The 24,273-nt window shown below is 36.9% G+C and overlaps 2 protein-coding genes across 2 annotated transcripts; one reads left to right on the forward strand and one right to left on the reverse strand.

Annotated features, from left to right (window-relative positions):
- The first annotated feature begins 1,554 nt into the window (after positions 1–1,554).
- Positions 1,555–5,647, forward strand: LOC120091879 (AP2-like ethylene-responsive transcription factor AIL6). Its single transcript, XM_039050029.1, has 8 exons — positions 1,555–1,719; positions 1,875–2,460; positions 2,751–2,833; positions 4,325–4,333; positions 4,442–4,530; positions 4,681–4,754; positions 4,866–4,993; positions 5,083–5,647. The coding sequence occupies exons 1-8, from the start codon at positions 1,575–1,577 to the stop codon at positions 5,520–5,522; spliced, it is 1,554 nt and encodes a 517-aa protein (XP_038905957.1). The 5' UTR covers positions 1,555–1,574; the 3' UTR covers positions 5,523–5,647.
- Positions 5,648–15,557: 9,910 nt separating this feature from the next.
- LOC120090643 (GRB10-interacting GYF protein 2-like) lies at positions 15,558–16,784 on the reverse strand. Its single transcript, XM_039048362.1, has 2 exons — positions 16,491–16,784; positions 15,558–16,055 (listed from the first exon to the last, which is right to left on the reverse strand). Exons 1-2 carry the CDS (start codon positions 16,782–16,784, stop codon positions 15,558–15,560), a joined length of 792 nt encoding a protein of 263 aa, XP_038904290.1.
- Positions 16,785–24,273: the final 7,489 nt, after the last annotated feature.

The raw sequence follows: 24,273 nt of genomic DNA on the forward strand, positions 1-24,273 counted from the left end.
GTGTGAGCTTTGTATTATAAACCATAAACTTTAAATTTCTATAACATTTAACTCTAAATTTAAATTATTATTATAAATTTTACCTTTTGGCTATTAATTTTAACAAAAGAAAAAAAAAAAAAAACTTTCATAAACTCAGTAGTTTCAATAAAATAAAGTCTTTTACAAAAATGACTTCGTCATTACACAAATTAACTGCCGAATAACTTTATCAAAATTTATAATGTTGTTTTTCTTTATATTAGTGCATGTTTGGAAGTGATTTTAAAATTGTTAAAATCATTTTGACATATGCTTTTAATCACTCAAATTAATTCAATACTTTCTTTTATATTTTTAGATACAATTTTCATATCATCAAAGATTGATTTTGAATGATTCAAAACAACATTTTTCCTTAAAAAAATGATTTTAATTATTTTAGAATCACTTCAAAATATGATGACAATATGTTGTATAATTCCTAACACATCACATGAGATAATATATTTTCAACATATTTGAAGAAAAAAGTCAAGTTAAAATTAAGAGTATATATATAACCCATAACAAATAGGTTGTTTTAAAATAAAAGAAAATGACCAATATATTTATAAATATAACAAAATATCAACTGTCTATTAGTAATAAACCACGATAAACTAGACTTCTATGAATAGAAGTCTATGAAGCATAGATATTTTATGCGAGACAAAGAATCCGTACCAGATACGTATCAGATATCGATACTTCTCAGATATATATCTGACGAGCGATTTCATGTATCTATTTTTACGCTTACTTTTTTAAAAGAAAAAAGACAAACAACTCATCTCAACTTTTTCAATTTAAAACTAGACAACCTATTTTTTTAAGCAAGAGAAAATGTATCTATCCTCGTTTTTTAAAAATATATATTAAAATAATATATAAAAAATGACGTATCCTTCCACTTATCCGTATCTTAATTTTTTAGAAATTGACGAATCATCGTATCCAATCGTATCCATATCACGTAGGTGTATCTGTACCTGTATTTCATAGCTAGAAGCATGTCCTGGTCTATCTTTATCACTAAACTAGTAACATTGTTTTTGCTATAAAAATAGATAAAGTGTTAAAAAAATGATATATATTTTTATAAATTTTTTAATGTTAAGTTTTGGGTGGTAGTGGTAGCTACATTTTGCACTACTAGCCCGGATGTTTCGCGACCTTGTTTCAGACAAAATTTCTTAAGCGCAGTGCCAAAAGTCGCTTCTGAGTGTGTTGAATGCCGGTTGGGTTTGGCAACTTGAACCGCTTTCCTCTTCCCATTATAACTCTCCACCTCCTTCCCTTTTTTCTTCTTCTTCCTCCTCCACTGCCTTCCATCTCCTCTTTTAATTCCCTCTCTTGCATGCATTTTCTTAATTCTTCTTCGTGATTCTCGTACTTATTCTGATATGGAATGCTCCTCTTCTAATTCTGTAACGCCCCCTTCTTCTCTTCTTCACCTCAACAATCACACCTTCTGATCTGATTATTATCTCTCTTTAACCTCCTCCCTCCTCCGCTTCTCTCCCTGAAATTCATCTCTCTCTAACACAAACACTATGGCTCCTGCCACTAACTGGCTTTCTTTCTCTCTTTCCCCCATTGAAATGCTTCGCTCCACTGACTCCCCCTTCGTTCCTTATGAATCTTCCTCCTCCACCCCTTCCCCTCACTATCTCTTCGACAACTTCTACTCTCATAATGGTAAATATATACCTTTTCTCTTGTTTATTTCCCCTACAGGGTTTTCACTATTTTTCAATATCCATTTCTTCAAATCACCCACTTCATTTTAGATATTACTCAAAATCCTTTCTTTTTTAACTTTATTGACAATTTTTTTTTGTTTTTTTTTGAAGGATGGAGTAGCAACAACAATGCTAATTCTCACCCAAAATCATCTCAACTTTTCTTCATGGATGGAGATGATCAAAACAACCAAGTTGTAGCTGTCAAAGAAGATGATACTTTTCTTCATCCACAAACCCATCATCATCATCATCAACCCAAGCTTGAAGATTTCCTGGGCGATTCTTCCTCCTTGGTACGATATTCCGACAGCCAAACCGACACTCAAGATTCCTCTTTGACTCATATTTACGACCATCCGGCCTCCGCCCACTACTTTCCCGACCAACAAGATCTCAAAACCATTGCTGCTTTTCAAGCTTTTTCAACGAACTCTGGCTCTGAAGTTGATGATTCTGCTTCTATTGCTAGAACCCACATCCCTTCTGCTCATTCTATCGACTCTTCTTCACTCACTAATAATGACTTGCCCTCTTTCTCTAACTGTCCTACTGGTGCTCTCTCACTCGCCGTTGCTCACTCCTCCGATACCCCTCCTCCTGCTCCTGCGCCTATTGTGCCTCTAGATTCTGAATCCAATAAGAAAATTGCTGATACTTTTGGCCAGAGAACTTCCATTTACAGAGGAGTCACCAGGTTTGTCCTATTTTTATTGCTTTCTTTTTTTCTCTGCCTTAGTGGATGGATCGCTTGTTTTTTTTTTTCCCTTTTTTTTTTTTGGTGTCTTGTGGTGATTTTGTGAAATGGGTGTTAAAAAAATCTGTTCTTTTTAATGATTATAGTATCATACCCTCGTTTCAATAAACTCAATCTCCCATTCTAAAAACCTTAGTTATAAAATTTGTACTATCGAACATCTTTGAAGATGATGAAAGATGGAGTTTTTTGTTTGGGTAAAAGATGTTGGTGTTTGATTGTTGTTGCAGGCACAGATGGACGGGTAGATACGAAGCGCATCTGTGGGATAACAGCTGTAGAAGAGAGGGTCAGGCTAGGAAAGGACGTCAAGGTAAACTCTCTCTCTCTTCTTCTCTTTCTTTATATTATTATTCTATAATTTTTTTTTCTTTTAAATTCATGGGTTTTCAATTAAATTTCTCATACTTAGATAGATTAAAAAAAAAAAAAAGGCTGAAAAAGAAAAAAAGAAAATTGAAAAAGAGAAGGCTTTTGCATGCATGAGGGAGTTTCAGAGATTTCATTTAATGGTGGATCTGAAAGAAAAGAAAGAAAGAAAGAAAGAAAAAGAAAAGAGATAAATGAATATTAAAAAAAAAAAAAAAGAACTTGGGTTCATATCATCAGTCTTTTCATTATGATTGACTGATGGTATATGTAATGTGTACTTTTATCCCATTTCCAGTTCCAACTCTTCTTTCTTTTTTCTTTTCTTTTAATTTTTCATAATTTTTCTTTTTTTCCCCCCTTTTCTTGATTGATTTGATCAGATGTGCCGCCATTTTGTTTCATCTGCCCCTTTCATCTTTTTAAAGTCTTATTTTTTTTTTCTCTGTAATGAGAGAATTAATTAGTGGTCACTTTGATGCGACCCTCATCCACAGTTATTAGAGAAAAGAAATAGAGAGTGTTATTTATTTATTTATTTAATTAATTTTAATTAATTAGAGGCATCCATTCATGAGTCTGAAACACTAGTCTGGCTCTGATCATATATCTGTTGTCTCTGAAAGAGTTTTTTAAGCTTTTTCTTTTGCTTTTGCTTTCTTCATCCCCCAACTAGGGTTTGACCAAACCACCATTGTTTTTTTCCCCAAGATTTGACAATACCTATCCCACTAACCCATTTCATTCTCCCTCTTTTTCGATGTGCCGGTATATTCGTAAATTGAAGGGTTTGATAGCAATATTAAATCACATGGATATCTCGACATCTTTTATAAATTTAGCCCAATATCAATATGAATTTGAATACTATTAACAATATCTTTAACTTAAAATAAGTATCCGTCAATATTGATATTTTCAACCTCGTGTAGTAGTCTTGAGACTTCATTTTTAAACATAACTTCTGTTTGTCGTCGTCTATGCTCTTGTTGGTATTTTAGGAACAATGTGTAAATCCTTATTTGATCGTTTACAATATAATAGACGAATGGTTCTGAGAATTGGAATCGGTGATGATGTTAGTTTTAGTTTGCCAAAGGAATTAAACACCATTGGTTTCTGTTGGAGGAATATTATTGTGTAAGGAAAGTAAGTAAATTAGAATTTAGAATGTTGGGAGAAAAATTGGAGGTATATTAATGGAGCCTAAACTGATTTTCACATGCTAATCACGTGATTTACTATTTAATTAATTTGTTTGTTTGAGTTATAGTTGATGACATTTGATTTCTTTGACTAGCGTAAAATTTTGACCTTTTCTTCAATATGTTTGTTTACCGACTTACTGAGCTGAGCTTTTTTGCTTTTTCTTTGCACAAAATCTGCGGTGCTGATTTTCCTGTTCCCATTCGCATTGCAACCCTTTCTTCTTCAGTTTACTTAGGTATGAAATTTTTTCCCTTTTTTTGTTGCCATTTTTTTAGAAATTAATTTATTGAGTTTGTAAATTATATTTATAAAAAAATATATATATATTTATGTATATTTTCAGGTGGGTATGATAAGGAGGAAAAAGCAGCTAGGGCTTATGATTTGGCAGCTTTGAAGTACTGGGGTCCCACAGCAACCACCAATTTTCCTGTAATGTTATATAATATTATATATGCTCTCTTTTCATTAAATTATAATATGGTATCTATTTGATAGTTCTTGTTTCTGCACATCCATGATGTCTTTTTTAACATTTGTTTGCTCGTTTTTTTCCCTTCTTTTTTCGGTTTCGTTTATTAGGTTTCGAATTATGCCAAGGAATTAGAAGAAATGAAACATGTCACCAAGCAAGAGTTTATTGCTTCTTTGCGAAGGTAACTCTCGGTGTAGTATGTTTTTTTTTTTTTTTTCTTTTCCTTTTGTTCTTGTTTTTGGGTGTTGCGGTTTCTTTGTTTTGTTGCTGAAAGTGCTTGTTTGGACATCAGAAAGAGCAGTGGTTTCTCACGTGGTGCCTCTATTTATAGAGGTGTAACAAGGCATCATCAGCAGGGTCGATGGCAGGCAAGAATTGGTCGTGTTGCTGGGAACAAGGACTTGTATCTTGGGACGTTTGGTAGGTCTATTTGTGTTAAGTGAACGTGTGAAATACATTGATGCATTGACTGTTGTTGGTTAAATGCTAACTTGGCCCTTGTCTTGCAGCCACTGAGGAGGAAGCAGCCGAGGCTTACGATATAGCAGCAATAAAGTTCAGAGGTTTGAATGCTGTGACGAACTTCGAGATGAGCCGATATGATGTTGAAGCTATTGCGAAGAGTGCACTGCCTATTGGGGGTGCAGCAAAGAGGCTGAAGCTTTGCCTGGAATCCGATCAGAAGCCGATTCCGAATCACGATCAAGCAACCCAATGCAGCAGTGGTAGCAACAATATCAACTTCAGCACCACCATGCAGGCTGTGCCGCCTATCCCTTGTGGAATTCCATATGACACTGCAGCCATGCTGTATCACCATAATTACTTCCATCATCTTCAACCTAACGCCATCGTCTCATCGGAGTCGACCAGCCCCGGTATTGCAATGCCGGGGACCGTGGCACCTCAAGCAGCCGAGTTTTTTGTTTGGCCTCACCAATCGTATTAGGTTTTTCCGTGTTTACTGATATGATCGATGCAAATGCAGCTAACAATATATGACCGAAGTCTTGGTTTGATAACAGTGTTGCGGGGCGACTCGGATTTTTATCCCAATGACTTGAAATGAAATGACTGTAGAAACTCTTAACCCCCTTGAAAAAGGGAAGAGAAGAGGTCAGGGGAGGGGTTTTTTGGTATGGAACTAAACTTGTTATTTGTAGGAAAAGTTGAATTTTGTAAAGTTCAATACACCTTCAATATGGTTTTAGAACTTTGACATGTTTGAATGTGGAAAGAAAAGGGTGTATCTCTCTCTTGTTTCAGAAATAGATAGGCTATTAAAATCAGAAATCTTTCACATATATATACTACTTGGGTATTCTTGCTGCTTTTCTACTTTTTTTTCCCCAATTATTGAAATTTAACTGTGGTTTGTTTGTTCGTATCTTGAGGACGTGTCGATGGAGTTATGGTGCAGATGAAGTTTTTCAATAAATGTATGAAAGAGAGTAATAAAGTTGAGACAACCTTAAATGGTAAAGTATATCTATTTAAATAGAATGTATTAAGTTATAAAGAGAGAAAAATAAAGGTGAGATATCCTTAAATGATAAAAAGTATATGGTTCAAAGTTCAAATAGAATGAAAGCGGTGTAACGTATTAAGCTATAACAATTTTTATCTTAAAACGATATATTTGATGACAATTGGAGTATCTGATTCAAATGGTTAATCTTGGTAAATTTTTTAGGTCTCTTTGACTATTCATTTGATTTTTTGTTTTTATTTTTAAAAAAGAAGTCTATGAATATGAAATTTGGATCGAAATCTTGTTTTTCCTCCCATTTTGATGAAATTTCGAGAAAGATTTTTTAAATAAAAATTAATTATGTCAGTTAAAGCTTTTTCAGTTTTATGGTTATGATTACACGTCAATTGTATAGTTTCACACGTTAATGTCATTTCTAATAAAGGATTATCGTGACATTTCATTAAAATATCATCAAAACTCATAAAATCAAGTAATCGATAAAAATATTGGGAGGGAACATCATTTTTCTTAAAATTCCACAATTTATCGCTGAATTATCAGTGATATTTTACTTCATGGATATACCTATAGTGGCTCAACAAAATTGTGGATATACCATTAAATTATCATTAATATACTGTCGAATATCGTTCATATCTCTCTTAAATATTGCCGATATGTTGTATTGTTTTCTCTAGACGTTCTTTTTCTATTTTTTTTCAATATTCAAATTTTCCAATATTGTAAATTTTATCGGGATTATTAAGATTCTAGATTAGACACTCCAAGGTCTTTTTATACATGTATATTTTATCATAAACAATTTACAATTTTGTATGCAAATATTTATGTCTTCTTTACTTCTATAATTAATTACCAATATTTGATATTATGTTGTAATTATTTTTTATTTTCTTTTTAAATTTTTGTTCTCGCATCGATATTTACACAATATTTTCAATATACATCTTCTTTTGGAAAGGAATTATATACATCTAAATGTTGTCTCACTTTTAATAGAAATGACGATAAAAAATGGTCAACTATAATAAGTTTCATCAATATTCATATAAAGTTTTCCAAAATTTCTATTGACATTGATATTCCCATAAAATAGGGATCTCGATAATTTCATCGACATTGATACTTAGAGACTTCCCTATAAACACTCATTCCACATTTAAATTTCTTGTTTGTTATCTACTTTTTGCTAACGTTTTAAAAAATAAAGCAAAATTTTGAAAAAAAAAAAGTTTTAAAAATATTTATTTTTGTTATTAAGGTTTGACTAAGAATCCAATTATTTGTACTCAAGAAAAGTGCAAGTTGTAGTAAAGAATTGAAAGAAACCATACTTAATTTTTTTAAAAAAATAAAAAACGAAATGATTATCAAATAAATAACAAATAATCGCAAGGGAGAAATTGTAATTTATCAAACTTCCTACCCAAAGGTGCAGTTGAATCTAATTGTAAAATAGATCACAGGTATTCAAAATAGATTAATCTTTTCAATGCAAATACTCCCTCGTAACAAACATTAAATCTCCTGATATATTTGACTCTATCAATGCATAACAATCGGCCTCAAGTTTCATATTAATTCGGCCTTATCATTGGGCAGGGCCAGGCTGACCCAACCCAAAGAATCAAAGGCTCAAGCTTGGCCCAAGTTCAAGATCTTCATGCCTATTTTGAGTTATTTGAAGTTTGTAAGTAATTTTTAGGGCTATTTGGATGTTTTTGGGATATTTTGACCTTGAAAGGTATAAATTTAAGTCAATTTTAGGATATTTTAAAATAATTTAAGGTTAAAGGTGTTAAAACACTAAAATTAGGATATTTTGGAGTTAAATGGGATTCAAGGAAGTTTTACGGATTATTTATGAAATATTTTGGCACTGAATAATTGTTTAGGGAGTAACCTTGAGCTTGTGATATGATTTTCAGGCCAAACAAAGATAGGTGGAGTGTAAAAGCCCGAGGGGACAAATCGGTGACCGTGAGTGACATATGTTTTTAAAATGAATTCTTTTAATGATTTTAAAGCATGATTTTTCTTGAAATAAATTGTTTATCTTGATGAGTTGTTGAATATGATTGATCTATCATAAATGAGAGTTATATTTTCCAAGAGCTATGTTTTAAGCATGATTTTACGATTCTAGCATTATTAGCATGATTCCTAACTTCATAATTTGAAGGGAAGATTTGTGTTCTTCATACTTTGCTGTCTATTGATTAACTGAAAAATCTTTATATTTTAAAAGCATATTTTTTACAAGCTTTGAAGTATCGACCCTGATTTAAAGACTGCCAATACTCAAGGAGATGAAGGTATCCGAGAAGTCTAGAGAATGAGTATAATAGGTCTTTGGGACCCACCTCGATACACACATAGCCTTTGAGCCGTATGCAGGGGTGCTTAACTTTTTGGGAGAATTTCTATGTGCACGTATGAGAGTTATCGACATTGATCATATTGAGATTACTCTACATTAGCCAAGATTATCGACGTTAAGTGTATTGAGCTTGCTCTACCTCAACTAAGACCTAGGGTACAAGTTTATGAATGTTTTATAGATTATGAGATCTACAAGCATGAGATTCCATGTTTCAGGGTTTTTCTGATCTCCCTAGTTTGATATTACAAAAATGATTTCTAATGTTGTTAGTTTGGCCAAGCCAGTTAATTTCCAAGCATATTTATAAACTCTGAGTTTAGAAAACCTATTCTTGGTTTTTCATTGACTAGTAATGTTTCCAAGCATGTTTATACTTAACTAATCACTCATTGGGCTTCCATACTCACATTTTTAAAAATGTTTTCTTCCATAGGTGGCGAACGAGTTCTTAGTGTCTAACGTACTACGGACAGTCTGCCACATCCTCAGTTTACTGAATAGATCAGAGTCTTTCTAGGTCTTAATTATGTACTTTATTTGACTCAATGTGTTGTACATATTAGTGGGGAATGAGAGGCTACATATGTGTTTGCAAATATTTCTGTATGTTGAGCCTAAGTATGTAAAGAGTTTTCCTATTTCCTAATGGCTTAAGAAATGAGATGGATGTTATAATTATAATATTGATCATTAGGCCACCCTAGTTGAATAGGTTTAACAGAAAAAAGGTAGGTAATAGATGTTGATAACGGGTAGAAATGCATGTTATTACAACGCAAATAAGTAAAATAATGAGGGAATGTGGCAATAAAAATGTACACAATCATGTCTAAAAGCGTTAAACTGAGAATATTGCGATTGCATGTGCCCATCGCATAAAAGCAGCTAATTTACTTAATTTGTGCAGGAAAAATGCATTGGCGCAAGTAAAATTGCGATCCAAGGAATTTGACGTCTGCGCACATTGAAAGATTGCGACCAAAAATTCATATGATCGTATGCGCTCGCGAGCAAAGAGAAGAAGATGGTACATCAAGGTGAAAGCATAATAAATCATGATGGGACGGAAAGCTAATGATGGTCGAATCCGAATTTAGTTGACAAGCCGTTAACGACACACTGTAGCAAGTACACTCAACTTTTCGGTGACCATTAATCAGCGCATTAGAGTAGGAGATTTAATGACCGTCTATCATTGCAATCATTAGAGAGAAAAACTTCTTCACCATGAGCTCTATAAATATCGAAGACCACCACCATTAAAGGAGTTTGCCATATAGAAGATAGATCATATACAAAATAGATAGCCGTTAGTTTGTAGTTATTCTTATACTTAGAAGGCGGAGGCGAGCGAAGAGAAGAAGACGCCGAGAGGACATTCCTGGATAGCTCGAAAGACTGTCGGATAGCACTATAAAAGGAGAGAGGGCCGACACTTGCGAAAACAAGGATATTCTTCTGGAAAAGTTGATGTGAAAAGACAGTGTAAAAGCCATGGGAAGCAAGACATTGCTACCGGGCTTTTTATCCCTACTTTCCATTGTTGTTTTGTATTATGCACTTTATTTATAGAAAATGAAATTCTCATCTCAACATCTGTTCAATCTCTTCACATTTCGCATGAGTAGCTAATTTTCTGAATGGGTTGAGAAGTACTTGGCTAGCATGACCTAAGATCTTCATTTCATGCGATCATCTTGTCTTATGTATGCGTCATTCACCCTTTAGAGATACTTGAAAGAGTAGTCTAAAGAAAGAATCTAGACTTGAGAGAGTTAGATTAGAATCTAGGCTTGAGAGAGTCCTATTAGAACTGCATAAGCAAGAGATAGAAACTTAGACATAAGTTATGTTTGCTATTACGCATCACATGTACCCTAGAAATAGGATATGATAGTATGCGGTCACCTTGTGTATGTGTGCATCATTCATCATCGCATAGACAAGAATAGAGGCTTAGACATAAGTCCTATCGACATTATCGTATACATCGCATGCGTCCTAGAAATAGGAATTATGGTATTTGCATTGAGAGATGACATGCTGTTGTGTGTGTGTAGCATGATCGCATAACTTGAACTCAATCTTAGGAAGTGTTAGCTAAATCCATTCTTAACAAGTTCATCGCATACTCATTATAATACTCGATTTCATCAACTCTTTACTCAAACGTAAACAAATCACCAACAACCTTATTTGTTTTTGCCACCGCAAAGGAATCAATTTTACTGTCGCATAGTAACTTAGTAGTCTCTGTGTTCGACCCTGGACTTACCAGGAAACCTAGTGAGATTTATACTTGGGTTTTACTAGGAAAACTTGCATGTGCAACGCATAACTCATCACGGCAAACATACACCATAATCGCATCACATTTACAACGCATCACATAAGAGGGTCGACATTTACTGTCTTTACATACCTTCCTAGGTTAAGAGGTTAATTTAAGAGGGGGTGAGATTCTAAGTTAGTTTTTGTTTAAGGTTCAAGCTTGAATGTTGAATTTGACTTTGGTTTATATGTTAGGATTTCATTAGGATTCCTTGAAGCCAATTGGAGATTGTGTTGCTTGATAATAATATCTGTGTAACACCCTGATTTATTATGTAATTATGCATTATTTTATTTTAGATTGTTTGGATAGATAGGAATTTGAGATTTGATTGATTAGCTCAATTAATTTCAATTTAATTATTTTTTAATCCATTGGGATTAATTAGTTTATTTGATTTGATTTGTTTTGAGGATAGAAGATGAAAAATAATTTGGGATACCGAGATATCAGATAGGATTTGATTTAAATTTGAATTTATTTGGGTTTGATTTCGGAAGGGATTTGGTTTTTCTAAAAAAATTGGAATTTTGAGAAGGTAATTGGAATTTGAAAAGGAAAAAGGAAAATGATTTAAAAATCATACATACATACATACATACACACATACATACATATATATACATATACATACATACATACATACATACATATATACATATATATAAAAGTTTCAGAATTAAAAAAAAAAGACAAAAAAGGGAAAAATGATTTTTCTCTCTCCCCTTGAAAAACATCTAAAAAGTTCTTTTATTACCTTGAAATTTAGTACTAATATTGTTAGTTTTGTTTAATTTGACGTGATTTATTGAGTAATTTCAGGAAACTAAGCATCGGTTGCAATTTATGCAAAAATGATAAAAAAACCCAGAGCAAAACTTCAATTTTATGAAATTATAGGTTGGCCTTGGAATTAGGAAGATACCAAGGACCCAAGATCAATAAAAGAGGCAAATTTGGAAGGCAATTCGGGGAACTGGCGTTGGAAGAGCGTTGTAACGCTGCTCCCTGATGCTGTAGACCCGAGAGCAATTTGAATCAGGACAGCGTTACAATGCTACGACTTCGGTGCGCATGGCATGACGCCGGCGTTGCATTGTTACGAGCATATTATAAATAACAGCATTACGCCATCAGATCTGAAGAGGAAAAAAGAGAGTCGACTTTGATAGATTTTACCAAAATTCTAGTTCGTACAAGAGCTGAAACAGAAATTCTAATATTTTCTGGTTGAAGACTCGAGATTTCGATTGGGAGTTGATCAGAGAGCTAATGAAAGTATGCAATAATGGTTGTGTGCAAACAGTTTCAAGAGTCATGCGTTGATCACAAGTTTTCTCGTTGATAAGCCAAGTATAACCTAGCAGCGAGTGTCTTAGGATGACCTATGGTCGAACACGGGGATTTGATGCGATAGTGTTGTAAAGTAATGAATCATGCGATAATAATAAAGATGCATTAATTTTGGTAATGCGACAATGAAAATGCGTTAATAAAAAGTGATGTGTCAGAAAGCTTAATAAATGCAAAATGTGAACGGATGAGCAATGTGGCAAGTTTTTAATAGAATCTATGAAGATGAATGGGTTAGGGGGAAGGCTATTTGGAAATCAATAATCCATACAGGAGATGCGATCGAGGTTCTTACTTCCCATTAGATTACACCTTTCAATGGTTACCGCATTAGTCATATCTCTATGATGTGAAAAAAGGAAGTGTTATAGAACGCAAGGTTATTTCTATCTCTAGAAGTACTTCTTGCTTTGCTTAACGAGTTCTATCACCTTTCTCTTCCGAGAAGTTTATTATCATACTTAACTCTGCTTTCACAAGTGAGTATGTTTTTAAGCTCGTGTTAAGCAAACTCGATAACCTCTCATGACATGGATCAAGTCATTCAATTAACCTTCCCCCATACCTTGGGGGTTTAGTGACTTATGAGCAAGGAAATGAAAGATGGATGAACATGGATAGAGATGGAGATGAATATGATGATAATATTGAATTAGTAAATCGTTCAGATATAATTTTAACTAATATCTTAGTTAACGATGTTCTACAAAACGATAATACAGAGAGAATAGTATGATTGTGAGATTAATGTCAATCTCTTGATAAAATGGATTGATGGTGAACTCTTGCCAACGTGATGTGACTTGCAGAGTGGATTGGTGAACTTTCTTCCCTGGTAAATTCTCCGGTGGACTTCTATATGGGGATTTGGAATTTTGGAATAGAAGTTTCCCTACAAAAGTTAGGCTTTTTAATCTCTTTCACTATCTGTCACTTTGCTGTGCTGAGGTTCTATTTATAGAGATATGTGCTTGCCTTGATAATCCCGCTTTGATGGGTTGCTATCATTTGTTGAGGTAGGTGAGAATGTCAGTGTTGCATCATGGTCAACGATCAAGACATATGTCATAGTATCTGCTATACGATTTCAAAAATCTTAAGGCATGCGTTATTCGCATCTTTCCTTGAAGGATTTTCACATGCGATGATTCCTGTTTTCCCTACAAAACATAGACTTTGACATTCTTTTAATGTGGTCAGCGGGTGTTTTTGCGATATCTTTATATAACTTTGCTTTTTTATATCAATTTAGCCATTATCGGCACATTTTCTTCCTATCTATTATCACATATCCTAAGAATGTGGTACAAGTAAGTATTTCTACAAGTTATCACACCCGCAAATTTAGAATTATGCTTGTCCTCAAGCATATCCTATACTTAAGAAATTCAAACTCATCCTATATCATTGCAATGCGCCGACTAGCTGCTCAAAATGCTTTCTCCCTTATACAACCTTTTAAAATCAGTTGTTCCTTCTTATCACTTTGAATGTTTCTTCAGAAGGATCTTTCTTATCTTAGTTTTGACAAATTTCTGCTCGAAATTCCCTTCTTATTTTGACAATTGAATTGCGTTCCTTTTCTTTTACAAAATAGGATGCATTATTTATATCGAGCACGGTTTGCATTATGATTTAAAGAACGTTGATCTTGTTTACACTCTTTGTTTTGGCTTGCCCCCACGAGTGTCATGTGGACATTCAACTACGGTTGTGTTCCAAGCTCAACTCAACTCTTATCTTTTAGCTAAGCCTTCACTTTAGCAAGACATTGGAGTTGTCTTTTCCTTTATTATTAAAATTGCATTGATCCAGGTAGCCTACCTTTGTTTTGGCTTACTTGCACGGGTGTCATGCGAAGTATTCAACTACGAGCAGGTTCCTTTATTAACCTAACTCTTATCAGGTTAGGATTTTTCCTTTGCGCTGATAGAAGAGTTTTATTTGTATTATATATATATATTGTGCAAATTCTTGATTGAACGCATCTGCTCAGGCCTTTCCCACCCCCATATTTTGAAAGGTGCAAGGTCCTTATTGCACTGTTGAAAAGGAAGGGAAAAAACACTTTGTCAAAATTTTGAAAAGAAGGTTTGAGCAGAGGCTTGGGGGAAGGTTACAGTGCTGCTGGTGGCGCCTCTTAAAAGTACAACCGCTGATGCAAATGGTTGGGTACCATGGGCCTATGAAGGTAAGCAGTCAGGAAGTTAAAGTATTCATGGTTGTGTTCAACTAGTTGTTGTTGGTTCTGGCGAATGGAAAAAATGTTTCGTTGCACATTGACCATTGCCTGACACAACACATCATTGCTAGCGTGCAACTCCGCAAACGATTGGTGGAAGGAGGAAAGTTCATGGGAGATGAAGCCTTACATCTTATCGATTGCAACAACTAAGGATGCGATGGATGGGTGATGGGGGAAAGATGCCTACGATGTCTCACCAGAATTGAGTTGGGGTTGATTTGAGGGGCCAACACCCGAATCGTGTGGGTCATCAACATGAGGTAAGGTATGCGGTGAAAAATGGATTGGTGAGGGTTGGCTGGATGAAGTTGCTGGTGATGGGTGATCCGAGTATGGGAGGAGAAGATGTGTAAGAGTTTCAGGGAGAGAAGATAGAGGGATAATGAGGCTTGGAGGGAGGATGACCAAGGGTGGAGGCTGGACAATGGGCTCATCAGGTTGATTGCGTTCAGAGCAGCCTTTCACAACTTCCTTCCCTTTGTCATTTTTGTGTCACCTTTTGAGCCGAGGAGGTTACACCGCATTCAAATCGATGTTGGGTCATTTTGGTGGAGGCTCTGGGCAGTGGGGCGAGTATTTCAACAAAATCCTTAGAATTTTTGTGTTGAGCAAGCCGTGGACCTCCGACTTGGGCTCGTCCTCAATTCCATAGCCCACTGAAAGGCATAGACTGAAAATTGTCAACAGGAAGAAGAAATGTCCTCGAATATTCTCAACATGGCCCCTTATCTGCCTTGCGATCAATCTTCCAACATCGATGGGAATGTCACGCATAATACAATATGCCGCGATTACTCGATCCCTTGAGATGGTTTTGTTGTGTTTTTTCGTGATGAGTCTCTTCTTCACCAGATAAACCCAAAGGTGCGCTTCAGGTAACAAATGGTTAGACGTAAATGTTCGAATGTCAGTCAGGGAGACGGTCCCTGTGGTGCCCGGTTGCGCCAATATTCTCAAAGAATCTTCCAAATGCTCGTCTTTAGGATTATCAATCAACCTGGTGCCTGGTGCTTCTAGAAAGTCTTTTAATTTGTAAAGTTGATTGATATCCTGGGCGCTGAATGACACAACCCTCCCTTCGACAATTACCGCATCCTCAGTTTCGCGCACGCTACCTTGGTAGAAGGCCCTCACTACCCTTGGCATGAATATAGATAGGCATTGATAGAATGTTTCTCATCTAAGCCTTATCATTATGCTGGTGATGAAGTTTGGTAGTGGGTTTGGCGTCGGGAAGAAGCCCATCTCCATTAGACGGTCATCAATTTCTTTTCTGACCTTCTGGCATCTCAAGGCTGGCGATGATTTACTGCCTTCGACCTTCTCCTCACCATTATCTTGAACGACCGCAAGTCGGGCCCTTTGGCGTCTCATGCGCACCATTTCCCTCTCTTGATCAACTTTTTCTTTTTCCCATTCCTCTATCTCCTTGCGTTTGAGTTCAATGTTGCGCTGGACCTTTGCCCTTCGAAGCAACTTTTTCTCTTCCTTCTTTCTCTTCTCAGCTTCCTCTTCCTCCTTCAACTCCTTCTCAAACTGCTCAGAGGCAAGATTAATGAGACACTCATCCTCGAGCTTCTTTTTGGTATTTTCTTCTTCCAATGCATTAACATGGCACACTTCCTCATCATGAAGCCGTCTAGTCAAATCTATTGAGGCGATGATTAGACGCCCCTGTTCCAAATTTATTTTTGTTCTCTCTTAACTTCTTTCTCGTTCTTCCTTCTCATTCTCTATGCGCTAAAAAAATTCTTTGTCCACAGAGGACACTTGAGGATTTACTGGAGGTGCATCTACTGTCTCCACCTCCTTATCTTTTGTTGTCCATGTTATTGATCACCAGAAAAGTGGGGTGACTGGTGTGTCACCATCTTCTTCCTTAGAGCATCTAGGTTGGGCTCCTGAAGTGACCAGGCAGTCGTGTGGAATGGGGGACTGGCTTATCGTCGCTTTATCTTTAGGCGGCGTTGCCATAGATTAATCCACCCTTGTGCTGGTTGATTCTCCTTTTATAACAGGGCTCTCAGCCCTTTGTCTGTGGTCTTTTTTGTGCTTGCATTGTTTTTTTCTGGTCTTTCTTCTCTCTTTCCTTTCCTTTTTGTGCTGGGCCTTTTCTTCATCCTCATCATCTTCGTTCTTCTTCTTTTCCTTTCTCTCCCTTCTTCGTTGAGCTTTTGCCACTTCATCTGCCTCCTTCTCCTTAGCGAGCTGCCCAGTCCTTCTCCTTGACTCCACATCCTCTAGTACTGCCCTAATCAGTCCCTCATTGGAGTCTGCTAGCGCATTCTCCTTAGGATCAGCTAATGCTAGGACTTGTTCTTGCGAAGCAGTAACTGCCACTTCTTCTTGAGGTAGCAGTTGATTTACCACTCCGGCCTTCGATAATCCTCCATCTTGCTCCATAGTGCTTAAAATACTTCTAAAAACCTCCTTGTCGTCTTTTGCTTTAGTTCTCTTTCGGTTGGAGGATGAGGAAATACCACCTCAAGACTGGTGGTAGGGGCACTTTCTTTGCGCTGCCTCTTTCGGCGGATAGATAATGAGGCACTGGTGAAGGAGGAGGCTTTTCTTTCTGGCTTGGTAGGGATTCAAGGAAAGGGCTTAGGTTGAGAGGTCAAGCGGTAGTTGACGGCCAAGAAGGTTGCCTCTCGAGCGGAAATAGGGGCTTTGGCTGAGGAGAAAGGTTAGGAAGAGGAGTTTGATGACTGATTGACCATGGATTTCGACGAAGGCTGAGGAAAGAAGAAAGGCTGGGTTTGGTTGACTGACGAGTAGAATGCATAAGGCTTAAGAGTTCTGGAATGCTTGAAGGCTCAAAATGCAGATGGAAGGAAATGAGGCTGGATGGGGGTATGTATAGGCCGAGATTTTGGGAAACCTTACAATCGCTATGTGAGAAATGGCAGGTTTTTGGAATTCCCAAAAAAAAATTCTCTTTTCGTTAAGTGCCTGACAGACGAAAGGACTCCTCGTCTGTCGGCGCATTAATGATGCTTAAAAACCCTAAACGTTTAGTCCATCCGCATTCTTTCATAGACGTTCAAACGACTCTCATATGCGTTAGGAAGAAGATGGGCACAATGAGTGCCCCACACATCACAATAATTATCATAAAACCATTCAAATAAATTATCGCAATTGAAAAATCACATTCTTAAAACAATAAGCTCAAAACAAAGACTAAATCAAAACTAAGTAATGAAAGTAGTAAAGAATAGGATAATGGATGCCTTCAAAAAAGTATGACATGTTACCACAAGGTGCATCCATGCGGGCACTCATGCTTGCTCGATTAGGTCAATGGTTTCCTTGCTGTGATCCACTAAGCCCCCATAGTAGGGCTTTATGCATTGACCATTGACCTTGGAGACGTTGCACCTATCTTTGCTTGCTAACTCCACCGCTCCATGAGGAAAGGTACTCTTGATAATGAATGGGCCAGACTATCTTGATTTCAATTTCCTTGGAAACAACCGAAGGTGAGCATTAAATAACAAAACTTGCTATCCAACTGCAAAGTTCTTTTTACTAATTCTTTCATCATGCCATCTCTTTGTTTGCTCTTTAGAAATCTTGATATTCTTATAAGTAGTTTTGTGCCATTCAGTGAGTTCGTTCAATTGCAGCTTTCGGGCTCCCTGCACTAGTTAGATCAAAGTCTAACTTCTTAAGCACACTTTGTGCTCTAGCTTTAGAGGGAGATGGCAGGCTTTTCCAAAGACAAGGGCATACGGGGACATCCCAACAGGTGTTTTGTAGGTTGTTCTGTATGCCCACAGGGCTTCATCTAGCCGTTAGGCCCAATCCTTCCTAGAGGTACTCACCACCTTCTCCAAAATAGACTTGATCTCCATGTTAGAGACCTCTGCCTGTCCATTAGTTTGTGGATGATGGGCGGTCACAACCCTGTGATTGACATTGAACTTGAGTAGTAAATTCTTAATGATGCAATTAATGAAGCGTGTACCTTCGTCGTTGATTAATGCATGGGGTGTGCCAAATCTCGTGAAAATATTCTTTTTTAGAAACTTAGCCACTATGATCGCATCATTCTTGGCACAAGAGATAGCCTCTATCCATTTGGAGACGTAATCCATAGCAATTAAGATATATTGGTGGCCTTCAGATGTTGGAAAGGGGCCCATGAAGTCTATGCCCCAAACGTCAAACAACTCTACTTCCAAGATAGAAGTCAATGACATTTCGTCTTTTCTTGTCGTATTCCTTTCCTTTGGCATTTATCGCATTGCACTGTATGGGAGCAAACATCCATGAATAGAGTTGGCCAGAAGTTGCCACTCTGAAGGACTTTAGCAGCAGTACGTTGCCCCTCAATGTGTCCTCGATAAGGGGACTCGTGATACTGTTCTAGGACGTGCTTGAAGGAAATTAAATACGAGGATTTCCATGAGCAGCGGAAAGGATCGTTCCAAATTCCATTCACATTGAACATAAATAATTACAGTCAAACCGAAAACTAAAAGGTCATGCAAATATAGAAATTACAGCATGCTAAACGATGATACAGGGGATAGAGGATGCACACCTTTGAAGAATCATTCTTCACGAATCCCTCGATCAATTTGCAAGCGTGTAAGAACAACACACTTGAATGCAATGATACAACCAATAAACATGAACACAACGAACAACCAACAACTCCTTGAACCCAATCGAGTCCAATTCGATTCACGAACTGAGTGAGGACACCACCACGATGGTTACCTTGGTATTCTCAGTGTGAGAATCCAAGAGTTGTGGGCTTTGTATGATCTTGGCTTGAGAAAGAGACTGGAGGTCTACAATCAAGTAGACGATTGAGCAAGTAGGAGATAAGAAGATGATCTATCGTATAGGCAATGTGCTAGATCGTTTAGTAAACGGGAGCCTATCGTATAGACTTAGCCAGTTGATCGTGTAGCAATGATCAGCTGAATGCTATCGAATAGTCAAGGGTAAGCGATCGCTTAGCTGATCGTGTAGTCTCTCAATGCTATCGCTTAGTGAAACTCTTTCACTTGATAGCCTATCCGTGAGTACTTTGCAAATGAGGTAACTCTTAAATTTCAGAAAACAATTTTCTTTTTATTAATGGTTACTATAAAACTTCCAATAACCTTCCAATCAATCGGTTATTAGAGAAAAATAAATTAATTATCATATAATTAATAAATTATAAATAAATATGATAACCAACTTACCATATTATATTTATAACCTATAGTTTTAATATTTTATCTCATGAAACATACAAACCATAGTTTTTTTTTTCTATTTTATGATACTTAATGTAAATCATATTTACATTAATTTCTCCACTTGATGTATCTCATACCTCACACCAATTATATCATATATAATCAAATTTTCTCTTATTAATTTGAACACTTCAAATCAACTAAAAAGTCTGATTCTCAACTTGAATCCATTGAGCTACCAAGGGGACCTTATGAACCTGTAGCTTGAAGCTCCAATGATATGTGAATAGCTGACAAAACTCTTTAGTCACGAGATTCATCATCCGTTAAATGTCGGGCACTCCACTAAAGACCAACAGCTGCACTCTTCTCACTACAAATATATTTCTATGTTCATATCAACCAATCAACAGTGCAATAACCCTTCACAGATCACTTGTATGTATAATTGGGCCAATTTACCATTTTGCCTCTGTAGTTAAATCTAACTCCTTAAGTACCACAGATTCCTTTAATGAATAGTAAGTCATAGTCCTACTATGATTAGGTTCTCTTTTCCAAAGAGAGGATGTGGCCACTATGTTCAAGACCAAGAATCAACCCTTATGGGAGCAATCTATCTATTTACCTTTGCTTCGGGGAAGGAATGAATTTTCCTTTGTAACTAAGTTTCCAGCTCCCCAATCAGACAAATACTAAAAAAGGTAGGCTTGTTGAGTCAGAAATCTGGCCACTCTCACCCATACTAATCAAAGGACCATCCTCATAGGCAGAAGTTCCCAAAACACTCAGGATTAAGGTCATGTCACCTATGGTTGTTTTAGTGAGATGTAAGTCTCAATTATCAACAACGTTATATAAAGAGACTAATCATCTCGTGGCCCGGTCTTATACAAAATCTTTGTATAGGACACCCCCGCTCACATGTGTCCACATGAGTGGTCAGGATCAGACCATCTGTAGTAGTTCACAACACTCGTAAACCTCTACAAAGCTAGCCGTATCCGTAGTGTCACCAGGATAAGGTATCCCTGATTTATCCTTATACTACAAACCATTTAGGTTATTACTTAAGGCATGATCCACTTGTATATCTCATATACATGCTTACGTTTACATACAATAACCACAGATTTTTGTTTATTAGATATGAGTAAATGCAAATAAAATAACTCTTATTTTATTAATAACAATGTATACAAAGTTTATGAATTACAAGACTCTGGGAGAATTAGGACACCAATCCCAACAATCCCCCACTTGTCTTAATGCCTTGGGAGACTAATGTACAATACATAAAAAAAAATATAATATACAATAAACTAGGGCATACACTATACCCTAGTATCATCTCCCACTTGCCCTAGACAAGATGTTGCATGTCCTGTAGACCCAGGCTCTTCAATGACCCTCGAACACTTTAGTCGTGAGAGTCTTTGTAAACAGATCAACAACGTTGTGCTCCCACGTGATCTTCGTGACTATCACATCACCGTGATGCACAATCTCCCTGATCAAATGAAACATTCGTTTAATATGCTTAACTCGACGATGACTCTGAGGTTCCTTAAAATTTGCCACAGCCCCGCTATTATCACAATAGAGAGTGATCAGCAAAGACATATTTGGAACAACTTCCAAATCTATAAGGAACTTCCTAAGCCAAACAACCTTTTTAGCAGCTTCAAAAGCGACTACGTGTTCGACTTCCATAGTGGAGTCCGAGATGCATCCTTGCTTGATGCTTTGCCAAACTACAACCCCTTAATTCAGAGTGAACACTGACCTTCATGTCGATTTTCGAGAATCTCTATCAGTCTGAAAATCAGAGTCTGTGTTTCCTATAAGGATTAAATTCTTATCTCCATACACGAGCATATAGTCCCTCGTTCTTCGAAGATACTTGAGGATTGTTTTGACTGCCTTCCAATGATTTAATCTTGGATTGGACTAATAACAACTGAAAATCCCTACTGCATAGCAAATGTCAGGTCTAGTACATAACATTGCATACATTAAGCTTCCAACAGCCGAAGCATAGGGAATTCATCTCATATCTTCAACCTCTTGAGGTGTCTCAGGATACTGATCCTTAGACAAAACAATTCCATGCCTGAAGGGTAATAAACCCCTCTTGCAATTCTGCATCCTATACCTGATCAACATTTGATCAATGTACGATGCTGAGACAAGGCTAACCTCTTGTTTTTACGATCTCGAATGATCTAGATCCCTAGAACACACTGCACCTCTCCCAAATATTTCATTTGGAATTAGGCGGCTAGCCACTTTTTAATGTCAGTCAGAAAACCTACATCATTCTTAATGAGTAGGATATCGTCCACATACAGTGCCAGGAAAGCTACTGAGCTGTTGATGATTTTCTTGAAAACACAAGGCTCATCAACATTCTGATCAAAGCCAAACGATTTGATCGCAATGTCAAATCTAATGTTCCACGATCTAGATGAATCTTTCAGACCATAAATGGACCTATTAAGCTTGCAAACTCTTTGCTCTTGATCTGGAACAATGAAGCCCCCTGGTTGAGCCATGTAGATGGTTTCCTCAAGATTACCATTCAGAAAGGCAGTCTTGACGTCCATTTTCCATATCTCATAATCATAAAATGTGGCTATGGACAGAGGTATCCTAATACACTTCAATATGACAGCAGGTGAGAAAATTTCCTCATAGTCCACTCCTTCAACCTGGGTATAACCCTTTGCCACGAGTCTAGCCTTAAAGGTCTGCACCTTTCCATCTACACCTTGTTTTCTCTTGTAGATCCACTTACACCTTATAGGTTTTACCTCATCAGGTTGATCCAGAAGTTCTCAGACATTATTGAAGTACATAGACTTCATTTCCTGGTTCATAGCTTTAATCCATTCATCTTTGTCAACATCCTCCATTGCTTGCTTATCAGACAATGGATCCTTGACCCCGAAATGATGTCTGGGCTTTCGTGAAACCCAAGTAGTGTTCTGATGGGTTCATAACCCTTCTACTATGTTAAGGCAGTCTCAACTCTTAAGATGGTTGACTAGATGAACCGATATCAACAACTCTTATTGATCTATCATTCTGTTAAACAACTCTTGTTGAACCCTCAATAGTCTCATCAGAAATCTCATGTAAAAAAAGCTTGCTTCGTGGTTTATGATCCCTCATGTGGTCTTCTTCCAAGAAGATAGCATTTTCCGACACAAACACTTTGTTCTCACTCGAATCATAGAAGTATCTGTTGGGGATGATGCCCTAAAGTCTCGTGTCTTGTAGTTTGTAAATAGTTTATACGGATGCTTGTGATGTATAATATATGATATTTACTTCACTTCTTGACTTTTCACATTGGATGTTTTTATTTGCTTTACCACAAACCCTGGTTGTCATTATGTAACTTAAGCAAGTATGTGGTGACATACAAGTGGATCATGTCTTAAGAGATAACTAAAATGGTTTGTAGTATATAGATATAGAAGGGAAACCTTATCATGGTAAGGCTACGGATGCGGCCCGCTTTGTGGAATGGTTACAAGTGTTATGACTTGGCACAGATGGTCTGATCCTGATCATTCATATAGGGACATGCAAGCGGGGACGTCCTATACAAAGAGTTTGTATAAGACCTGACCACGAAGTGTTAACGTTTCATTATATAACACCATTCATGACAAAGACTTCATTTAACTAGGACGACCATAGGTAACTCAATCTTGAGTGAGTTGGGAACTCCTGCTATTGAGGGCGATCTTTTGATTTGCATGGATGCGAGTGGCTAGGCCACCGAATTAAACCTACCACTTTGGGGATTCATCGAATTTGGGAGCTGCGAACTTAGTTACACAAGATGCAATTCACTCCTTCCCGAAGCAGGGGTAAGTAGATAGATTGCTCCCTTAAGGGCTGATTCCGGGGCTTGAACGATGTGGCGTCAGACACCTTCTCATGGCCCAAGAGGTGTTCACACATAGTTGGACTATGTTGTATTGCTCATTAGAGAGATCAGTGGTACTTAAGGTGTAAAATGTAATTATAGGGGAAAAATGATAAATTGGCCCAATTGTACTTACGAACATCTGTGAAGAGTTATCATACTCATGATTGGTTATATACGATGGACAAAGAAATATATCTATGGTAAGAAGAGTTCAGTTGTCGGTCTTTAATGGAATACCTGGTAGTTAACGGATAGTGGATCTCGTGGCTAAATAGTTTAGTCAGCTATTACAGTACTGTTGGAGCATCGAGGCATAGGTCTATAAGGTCCTCTTGGTAGCTTGGATACAAGTTGAGAATCAGCTTTTAGGTCAGTTTGAAATGTTTAAATTGACAACACAATCGCCTAGCTTTTCCTACACAATCGTGTACCTTGCTTAAACAATCAAGCACATTGATTATACGATAGTCGTTCTCTTCTCCCACTTGCTTGATTTTTGTACACTATATTCTTTTCCTTCTCACCTCTACCAATTCCGAACAGAGCCCACACTTTGGATTCTCACTCTGAGAGTACTGAGGGCTCCGAGTGGTGGTGTCATTCCCATTTCCTACTATTCGTGCGAAGCTGTTCGTGGTAGACGACCGGGGTGTTGCTGAATGATTGCCTGACGTTCTAGCGAGAGTGCGAGGAGTCCATTCATGTGAGAGTAAGTTTTGTTCTAAAGAATGTCTTCAACTGGTAAGTCCTC

Source organism: Benincasa hispida, chromosome 11, assembly GCF_009727055.1.
Source record: "Benincasa hispida cultivar B227 chromosome 11, ASM972705v1, whole genome shotgun sequence".
In the NCBI taxonomy this organism is placed as follows: Eukaryota; Viridiplantae; Streptophyta; class Magnoliopsida; order Cucurbitales; family Cucurbitaceae; genus Benincasa; species Benincasa hispida.